At 38.8% G+C, this 10,978-nt stretch overlaps 1 protein-coding gene across 1 annotated transcript; it reads left to right on the forward strand.

Moving 5' to 3' along the window:
• Nucleotides 1–2,807: 2,807 nt before the first annotated feature.
• LOC147380836 (uncharacterized) lies at nt 2,808–3,248 on the forward strand. Its single transcript, XM_086431179.1, has 2 exons — nt 2,808–3,042; nt 3,121–3,248. The coding sequence occupies exons 1-2, from the start codon at nt 2,808–2,810 to the stop codon at nt 3,246–3,248; spliced, it is 363 nt and encodes a 120-aa protein (XP_086287305.1).
• The last annotated feature ends 7,730 nt before the right edge of the window (nt 3,249–10,978 follow it).

Consider the following 10,978-nt stretch of genomic DNA (forward strand, 5'->3'; position numbering starts at 1 on the left):
AAGAAGAATAACCAAAGATATGAGATGGGATCAATGAGAAACCCTATCTCAGCCAATTTGATTCATTTTAGCTGAAGCCCACTCTTTTCATCCAATTGTCTATCATGACCACTAGAACCATATATGAATATGCATCCCTAAAAGAATTGTGGTTCAATCGTATATACTATCACCAAACCCCTAAATACTGTCGAGAATCGGGTCAATCTCCTCATCAAAATCAAAATATACACGAAAATGAAAGGCCTCATTCCTCATTTAAATGAAGATCTCGAGTTTCCTCACCTCAATTTCACTTGTAATTCTAGAGGCTTCCTTTCCCAAGTCTTCCTATTCAAATATATATATTTCAATTTGGAGCATTCTGGATCTTCTTCATCAGGGGTCCAATGTTCCAACTCTCTCCACCAAGAAAGAATTTTGACTGTTATATGTAGGAGTCTGTCACGTAGACCACCAAAATCTTTCTCCATGTCTACTAAGACATAAAATACATTACCCAATCACGTATAGACTATCATATACTCTGACTTTGTTGTCATTCGATACACCTGAATTGTTCAAATTGCCAAAGATTTGACTTCCGAGGATGCAACTTACAGTTCACAGATTTCCGACTTTGTTGCCATTCAATCCAACTTTTGTTTTATATGAAAGATTGCGTACAAAGATGATGAAAGGGATATTTGCAAAGAGATGATAATAAAATATATAAATAAAACAAAGACCAAATAAAGTTAGTGACAGGCCTCGAGAAATTTAAGAAATAGGAGTTGCTTTATGAAATTTCCCTAATGAATATAATTTAAAGAGATTTAAGGAGAATACCTTACCCCAAACTCAGATCTCTACTCATCTCTCATCTCTCATCTCTCAACCCTCAACTACATCCTTCAACTTTCAAGTTCATTTCTCAAGCTCAAGTTCATTCAAGACTTTCAAGGGGACAAGGTGGGATAATAGTTATTTATTTATTTTTTAAACTTGCATCTTCTCCTTCTATCCCTCTCTTCTTCTTTTTTAGAAACCCTTAGGATGTAATGGAAAACCCTCATTCATCCCGAGTAGATTGAACCTCAACCTTGGGCATGGAATGCTTGAGGTGGTTTGGTTGAAAGGATGGAGGTTGAAGCCCTTTTTAACCCATTCTCATATCATGCATCATAATGTACACTATGCACACACATCACACATGTTTGGTTATGATGAAGAAATGTGTAACTTTCTTAATGGGGTTAAAACACTAAGTTTCTAGCTAAGCATGCATGCATTAAGGTTATAGATCTAAGAGAACTCCATTCATGGAATTTCTCTAAAATCCTAAACCAACATCTCAACTCATGCATAAGTGTGTTGACTCCATAGAATATCCTCTCCCATAGGATATTTCTTATGATTAACACTAACATCAAATCCTCTTTCAAAGAGGTACATATTCACCATATGCACACACCACTTCATGCATCTCATGCATTTTTCTTGTTATGTTAATCATTTCAAAAATGGTCAAATCTAAAGGTAACCACCATAGGTGGAGAGAATGGGGTGCTTAACACCTTTCCCATTCTCTAATCGAATCCCCTTACCTAGATTTTAGGTAGGCCATACATTTTCTAAGAATGAGAGTCACTACAACGCCATAAAAAAAATGGTTTTCAAAATAATCGATTCGGGTGCCCATTCACACCCATTTCCAAAAGAGAATGGTGGCGACTCCAAACCACGTAGCATTGAGGTTCAAAAGATGAACATTCTCATGTCTACAGAAACCTAACCCATTTTCCTCTTCGTTCCTCCTCCTCCTCAATACTTCCTTCACTCACTTATTCCAATCACCTAACAGTAGTCCCATCCAGAGTTTCTCCCCTTCGGGAGGCTCTATTTTTTTTTTCTTCTTTAATTTTTGTCTTCTTAATTGCATGTTGCGATAGAGATATTATTAGCCCTTCACATGCTGCAATAGAGGTTTACGCTGTGATTATTTCTACGTTAGGATTTCTCTTGGCAATCATCCCTTGACTTGTTGGCTGCGCATGTCAATTAGCCCCAAAGATCAGAATCTGATTTATAATCAGCCTCCAGGCTCATACAATACCTTGCGACAGCAGCAATAGGCTTGTATACTACCTGCGATCAACCCTACAAGCACTATAGTGTTCTATGGTAGCAATAGTACAGTTCTACAGGTCTGTATACAACATGCGATCAGATCTAGATGCTATACGGTAACCTGCGACAGGATCAGTAGGCTCATATACTACCTGCGATCAGCCCTACAAGCACTAGAGTGCCCTGCGACAGCAATAGTAAGGTTTTATAGGCCTGTATACAAGCTGCGATCAGATCTAGATGTTCTACATTAACCTATGACAACATCAGTTAGCTCATACCTGTGTTACGACTCAACCTGCATGCTCTAGAGTGCTTGCGATCAGATCTAAATAACCCATAGTAACCTACGACAGCAGCAATAGGTCTTTACTTGAGTTACGATTCAACCTACATACTTTACAGTGCCTTCGATCAAATCTAGATAACATATAGAGACCTACGATTGTTGCAGTAGGTCCTTATCTGAGTTTCAATTCTATCTACATGCTCTAAAGTACCTTGTGACAGCAACAGTAGACCTCTACAGGTCTGTATTTTACTTACGATCAGCCTACAATTCTTTGGACTAACTGCTACAGCAATTACTTTGGTTGGATCAACCTCACAATAGTAATAGAGGATTATTTGGACTTAGACAGTACGATTACGGGAGATCTCCCTTCAATCCAAAGTTTCTATTTTTTTCATAGTGTGCAATGACTACGACTCACGAGACTAAGGAATCTAACACCATTCTTGGGGCTAATTTCTCTGTTCAGCGTATCACTAATGCCCCGTTAGATGGTCGTAACTTTCAGAGCTGGTCTCGGTCTGTACGACTTTATTTGGGTAGTCGAGGAAAATCTGGTTGGTCATTAGGCAGTATTCCGAAGCCACCTCCCACTGATCCCAAATTTGAAGAATGGGAAATCGATAATTGCACTATTCTTGGTTGGTTGTTCAATTCCATGGAGCAACGCATCTATACTATGTTTATGTATCATGAGACTGTCTCTTCTTTGTGGTCAGCTCTCACTCAGACATATGCACATGCTCGTAATGACTCAAGGATTTATGAACTTTACCAGGATATTGCTCAAGCTACCCAAGGAAATCAAAGTGTTGCAGATTATTTTGGATTCCTTCAGTCCCGTTAGGAGGAACTCTCGCACTATGAGTCTATGGCCGAGTTATCTATAGAGACAGCCGGGTATGTGGTCAAGAGGATTGTTCGACATCAGACATACCAGTTCCTCATGGGTTTATACCCTGAGTTTGAGGCATTGCATACCCAAATCCTTAATACCACTCCTCTACCTTCATTATTTGAGACATTTACGACTATTGATAGCAATGAGCGTCGTCGCCGTGTCATTCCTTCTCAGACTCAGTCATCTGTCCCTATCTCTGTTCCAAATACAAATCAGATGGCTCTTGTAGCCAATTCAGGTTTTTCTAATTCTCGCACTCAAGGATCCGGGAATAGAGGCCGTGGGAGCCGTAGGCGTGGAAAAGGAAGTGGTTTTATATGTGGTCATTGTGGGAAGATTGGCCATGAGAAGGCCCGCTGTTTTCAGCTCTATCCTCACCTGTTGAGATCTTCTGGGGGACAGCCCCGTGCTGCTGTTATGGAATCTACATCTGTTGATCATGCTTCCCTTGGTATATTGATTTGCAACATCTTCAGACACAGATTGTAGTTATTGTACTTGATCAGCTCCAGGCTCAGACTTCCTCATCCTCAACAGTCACATCTGTTACCACTCCTCCAGGTACCTCTTTTGCATTTCATGCCACTCAATCTGGCTCTGCTCCTCTGACCTGGGTTATTGACTCTGGTGCCTCTGATCATATGACCGGTGAGTCCAATCATTTTAATTCTTCTATTTTTCCTACGACTCACAAAGAAGTTCGTTTTGCTGATGGATCCCTTACTCCTGTTCACATTAAGGGTATTATATCTTTAACCCCTGGTTTTCCTCTTGATTCTGTTCTCCATGTTCCACACTTATCTCTTAACCTTATGTCTGTTAGTAGTATTACAAAATCGCTTAATTATTTTGTAACCTTTTTTCCTACCCACTGTGTCTTTCAGGACCTGACTTCGAGGAGGATTTTTGGCAAGGGATATGAGAGGGATGGGTTGTACGTGTTTGAAGCTCCACCTACTGCTACCCCAGCTTCCGTGCTCCCACTCACTGGACATCATACTTTCTCTTTTCAGACTTTAGACTTATGGCATACTCGCTTAGGACATGTTAATTTTCAACACTTATGTTCATTATTTCCTACTTTAAAACAATCTTGTAGTGGACACAAATTTCAGTGTGCTGTGTGTGAGCTTTCTAAACACACACGTACCTCTTATATTCCTCGCATGCATAGAGTTAATACTATTTTTGATTTGGTTCATTCTGATGTGTGGGGGCATTCCCTTATTACTGCTTTTAATGGTCATAGGTATTATGTTACATTCAATGATGACTATTCTTGTTGTACTTGGGTTTATTTAATGCGTTCTCGCTCTAAAGTAATACCTATTTTTGTTACTTTCCTTAAAATGATTCAAATTCAATACAACATTACCGTCAAATCTCTTAGAACAGATAATGACGGGGAATATATCTCTGATGGGATTCGCTCCCATCTCCATGAGCGTGGTATGCTTCATCAGTTAACCTGCCCATACAGTCCTGAGCAAAACGGGGTGGCGAAATGTAAGAATTGTCACCTCATGAACATCGTCCATTGCTTTTTGCAAGGGATGCATGTTCCCAAGTCATATTGGAATATGGCAGTTCTTACTACTGCATTTCTCCTGAAACGTGTTCTGAGTCGTACTTTAGGGGGACGGGTGCCTCTTCATGTTTTTCGACCTGATAGCACTCTCTTCTCTATTACACCTAGAGTTTTTGGGTATACTTGCTTTGTTCAGCATAGAACTCCTCATCGCACCAAACTAGATAACAAAGTTACCCGTTGTGTCTTCTTGGGTTATTCTTTTATTTCAAAGGGGTATCGATGCTATGATCCCCTCTCTCATCGTATTATTCATTCCCTGGATGTCACTTTTTTTTAAACTGTTTCATATTTTTGGATTTCCTCTTTTTTGTAGGACTCTTCTCCTTTGCAAGATTCTTTTCCAATAGTACTACCATCTCCAGTTTTCTCTCCATCTTCATCTTCGCCGTCGTTACTACAAGTTTACTCTCGTCGCCCTCCCCCCTCTCAAACTTTGCCAACCTCCTCCTTGGACTCATGTATATCCCCTTCTACATTTACGCCTACTCCTTCTATTTCTAACTCTCACTTACCTATTGCACTTGGCAAAGGTAAGCGAGGATGTGTTACTGATCACCCTATCGTCCAGTTTGTTTCTTATCAGGGTCTTTCTCTTTCCTATCGAGCCTACCTTACCACCACAGACTTTATTCGAGTTCCTCGATCTGTATCTGAGGCTTTACGTGATCCTATGTGGACTAGAGCCATGACTATTTAGATGGATGCATTATAGAGGAATCACACCTGGAATCTTATTTTTCTTCCTTCTAGGCAGTGAACTGTTGGTTGTAAATGGGTTTTCATAGTCAAGTATCTCGCAGATGGTACTGTTGATCGCTACAAGGCTCGACTTGTTGCTAAGAAATTTACGCAGACTCCAAGAAAGGACTTTGGAGCCACCTTTGCCCCTGTAGCCAAACTATCTACTGTCCGTTTACTTATATCTTTAGCAGCCTGTCATTCATGGCCCCTTCACCAACTTGATGTGAAGAATGTATTTCTCAATGATGATCTGACAGAGGTCATTTATATGGATCCTCATCCTGGCTTTCGTCTTCAAGGGGAGTATTCTGGGAAAATATGTCACCTTCTTAAATCTCTGTATGACTTGAAACAATCTCCGCGAGCCTGGTTCCAACGTTTTTCTGAGGTTATTTTATCTATGAGTTTTTCCAGATGCCACTCTGACCATACTTGTTTTATTCGACATGGAATAGATGGCCGCAATACCATAGTCTTGGTTTATGTGGATGATATTATAGTAACTGGAGATGATGCACAGTGGATTGACAGGGTTAAGCGACAGTTGGGTAGTGTTTTTGAGGTTAAAGACTTAGGTCCTCTTAAGTACTTTTTGGGGCTAGAAATAGCCCGTTCACGTCGTGGTATTTCGTTATCTCAACATAAACATACATTAGATCTTCTTCAAGACACTGGTATGCTTGGTTGTCGTCCCGTCTCTTCCCCAATGGATCAGAATCATCATCTTCATGCTGAATCTGAGGAACTTTTATCTGACCCTTCATCTTACCAGAGACTCGTAGGCCGTTTGATTTATCTGACTAACACTAGACCGGATTTAACCTTCGCAATTAGTGTTGTTAGTCAGTTTATGCATGCTTCGCGTACCTCTCATTTGGATGTCGTGTATCGTATCATTTGCTACTTGAAGTCTCGTCCTGGTCTTGGCTTATTTTATTCATCTATTGCTCAGTCACATCTGTCATGTTTCACTGATGCTGATTATACGAGTTCTCTTACAGATAGAAGATCTACATCTAATTTATGTACTTTCTATGGTGATAACCTTATCTCGTGGAAAAGTAAGAAACAGAGTGTGGTTTCTCGTTCCTCTACTGAAGTTGAGTATCGTGCTATGGCCCTTGGCACATGTGAACTTCTTTGGCTTAGATCTTTGCTAATAGAGTTGGGATTTCCTATTATTGGTTCCTGTTCATTGTTTTGTGACAACAAGTCTGCTATCATGCTTGCATCTGACTCAATCCTTCACGAAAGGACTAAGCACATTGAGGTTGATGTTCACTTTCTCAAGGAGAAAGTTCGATCTGGTGTACTTAAGACAATTTTTGTTTCTTCTTCAGATCAACTAGTCGATATGCTTACAAAGTCTGTTGGACCTTCTGTCACAAACTCTCATCTCGCCAAGCTGGGTCTAGTTGATATATTTACCCCAGTTTGAGGGGGAGTATTGGAAATATTAAGATAGATAGTTAGTTCTAATTTTACTAATACTAGTTTATTTCAGTTTATTTCTTTGTAAGGGCATTTATGTCTATTCCCTTTTTATTGATTATAAATATATGCCAAGCTCTCATTATGAGGTTTGACTTTTCTTTTCTAAAATTCTTTTGTTATATTCAAAGGATAAAATACATGGTTGATATGCACTCAAGCTACTCACTACACAACACCTTAGGTAGGTTGGGTGGGTGATAAATGCAAAAAAGAGTGTGATCAGCCAATGCATCCTTTCTTTTCACATTGGGCAATATAAGGGTGAAGTTATACATCGTCCCAATGAAGTATGCCACGTCCTCTTGGGAAGGCCTTGGCTTCATGATAATGATGTCACTTATTAGGGCAAAGCCAACACCTATTTTTTCATGCATAATGGTGTCAAAGTGACACTACACCCTTCCTATGGCAAGCCCAAGGCTGCCTAACCAGCCAAGGAGAAAAGAACATTCTTATTTTTACCAACATTAGTGACGACATAAAGGAAACAAGCTAGGTGTTCGTGGTGGTAGTGCAACCTTCCAACTGAGGCCCTCCTACTCAAGCTCCTCATCAAGTACAACCCCTTCTTCAGAAATTTTCTTGTGTGGAACTGTCAAACATTGCCTCACATGAGAAAGTGCCCATTGCAAGTCTCCCAAATCTGCCCCATTATCGGATGAGTTCGAAATAGCATGACATTTTGAAAAAAAGAAGTAGAAGACTTACTTTCCAAGGGTCTCATTCAATCAAGCCTTAATCCATGCATGGTTCTGGCCATGTTAGTACCTAAGAAGGATGGTCCACGGAGAATATGTATTGATAGCCGAGCGGTGAACAAGATTACTATAAAATATCATTTTTAGACTCTAATGCTTGATGCCATGCTAACAATCTCAATCATCTTCTCCCAAATCGACTTGATAAGTGGCCACCATCAGATACGAATTGGACATAGAAGAAAAAAAAACAAATCAACCAAATTAGGATCTTGTGCGAATGGTTAGTTATGTTGTTTGGTTTATCAAATACCCCTAACACTTTTACGTGCCTCATAAACTAAGTGCTACAACCTTTCATTGGTAAGTTGGATGTGGTCTATTTTGATGAAATCTTAATCTACTCCAAATCTGATTTAGGCACCATATGCATCTATGGACTATTTTTTAAGCTCTCAAAGCCAACTCTTTTTTCATCAACTTGAAGAAAAGGCACTTCTTCATATTTTTTTGATACTTTTTTGAGTTGTATAGTCTCCAAAGAGGACATACAAGTGGATGAAACTAAAATTGGAGTCACAACTGATTGATCTACTAAAAAATCAGCCTCCAAAGCTTGAAGTTTTCATGGGTTAGAATATTCTATAGGCGTTTCATCAAGGACTTTAGTTCCATCACAGCCCATTTAAACAAGACATGGAAGGACATGAATAACATTTTATATATTGAAGGGAAGAATATGGAAATAAAATTACCTGAGTAAGCAATTGAAGTCCATTAGTAGGAGATTTCCGGTTAGATAGAAAATATTGATTGAGAACATCACGTAATAATTCAACAATAGTGGTAGCCAAGTTAGCTCAAATTCAAAATTGACACCTTCCAGTAATTTAGAAAATAAGCTTCCAGATTCACTCATTGATTCATTATGAAGCATTCTATGAAGTTCAAGAAGCCAATTTCTATATTCAATCAGAATGATGTGAAGTTCTTTTCCCTCAAATGGTGAACTGACAAGGAACATCTCGTAACAGTTCAGCAGTAGTAGTAATAGCCAAGTCAGGTTCACCAAATTGTCCAAGTTCCTCCGCAATGTTGTCATATACCACCAAAGTAAGGCTACGCAAGCTACCCCTTAAAATCTAAAAATTACATATATATATATATATATATATCCAAAAGCTAAATCTGAGATGTTTAACAAATCAAAAATATGTTAGAAAAAAAAGTCACCTAGAGAATCAAAATTTTAGGCTCTCCGATATGCATTGTAAGATATGAGTTTTTCCATAAACCTTGTGGTGCTCAAATTAGAGTCATTTTTTTTCTTTTTTTGATGCCACAAGGTGTCCTCAACCTCTTTGAAAGTCGGACTAATCCCTACGGATATGCCATGCCACCACAATAGGTATATCAAGTAAAATCGCAGGTGGGGAGACTCAATGTCATGACCCTGGGGAGCAAACCTAAGCCGCTCAACCACTACTCCACCACTCGAGTGGTTCCTTTTTATTTTATACAGTAAAATCACGAGTCGGAAGACTCAATGTCATGACCCTGGGTGCAAACCCAAGCCGCTCAACCACTATTCCACTACTCAGGTGGTTTTTTTCATTTTATCGCTGGTGAGGAGACTCAATTTCACGACCCTAGGGAGCAAACCCAAGTCGCTCAACCACTGCTACACCACTCGGGTGATTCCTTTTTATTTTATCACGGGTGGGGAGTACCCCATAGAGATTATCTACAAGATATCGAGATAAATTTTCACAAGTAAGTTCCTTATTCATTGAAAAGGCCCATAAAGAGTACATTCAAGAAATTTTTTCTCGGTATAGAACAGTTCGCTCAATTGAAACAAATGGTAAAACTAATGAGCAGTTGTTTATGCCCAAGAACTCTGAAAAATATATGAGATAAAAAGAGAGGAACCATGCCCTATTAAACGTTAATACAGACAGATAACATAGATCATAATGGAATTTATAGTTATGGAATGAATAACATGAGAAAACAATAAATGGAGAAAGTATAACACACCTGAACTAACATCTAATGCATGCATGCTTGGCTGCAAATTCTTCTCCAACCATTCAAGGCACATGGCTACTATCTTCGACCTAATTATCCCATACTATTGTAAGTATGCCACCAGTTTTTTGTTCTGGTCAATTCCACCTCTAGTCCAAATTCGCTGTTAAATTATCATAAAACAACTTCACAACAGTATAATAAGCTAAAACAATTTCAGCATAACATATGGGTTCCACAATGATCTCTTAACAACTCAATAGAATCAAATTCGACCAACCTCAGCAACTAAGGATAGCAACAGCTGGAGCCTTTACCGATATAAATAAAATAAAATAAAAAATCAGCTGGAGCCATCGAGTGTAGACAACATGCGATTCAATCCTTGTTCGAGTTTAACATTCTAAGAATGTACCTCTTAGGAAAGTGTGTGTTGGGTGTTCTCTTGTGTGTTTCTATACACCTAAATTAAGATAACTTAGGGTTACATTAAGGGAATTTAGGCTAGATATGTGGCATCATGTTGAGACAAATTTAATCACTTGATTACCACAATTTAACAGCCCAAGATTATATTTATAAAAAAATAAAAACTACTGGTGACTCGCATAAACTGCAACATTACCTTTAATAATATGAAAGAATGAATGTTACTCCATATGCATGCTGCCCAATGCTAGATATATTATTATAAATATAAAAAGAAAAACGAACTATCATAGAAGGATCTTCGGTGCCCTATCAACAACACCTTTGAGCTGGACTTAAAACTTAAATTGAAAAAACAATACTACCCCGCAGCACCATGTTGAATATTGGGAAACTTCCATGGGGCTTGACACATCCTTTTCACAGAGATGAAGGCACAAACCGAGTAAATAATAACTACATATAACTATTAATATACTTTGTCAACACCAGACTATAAAGGAAAAAACCTTCAATAAAGCCACACAATCCACATAGGAACACCATGACATCAGGATCCCTCATAGTAATATATATAAAAGATGTGAAATACAAAGAGATTATCAAAGGATAGTGAGTACTTGGAACATTTCGAATTTATCAAGCTAAAGATAGAAAAGTAACCATCCACCATTTTGAAAGGATGGGAATGG

Source organism: Akebia trifoliata, unplaced genomic scaffold (assembly GCF_017979445.1).
Source record: "Akebia trifoliata isolate Shusen 1 unplaced genomic scaffold, ASM1797944v1 Contig00940, whole genome shotgun sequence".
In the NCBI taxonomy this organism is placed as follows: Eukaryota; Viridiplantae; Streptophyta; class Magnoliopsida; order Ranunculales; family Lardizabalaceae; genus Akebia; species Akebia trifoliata.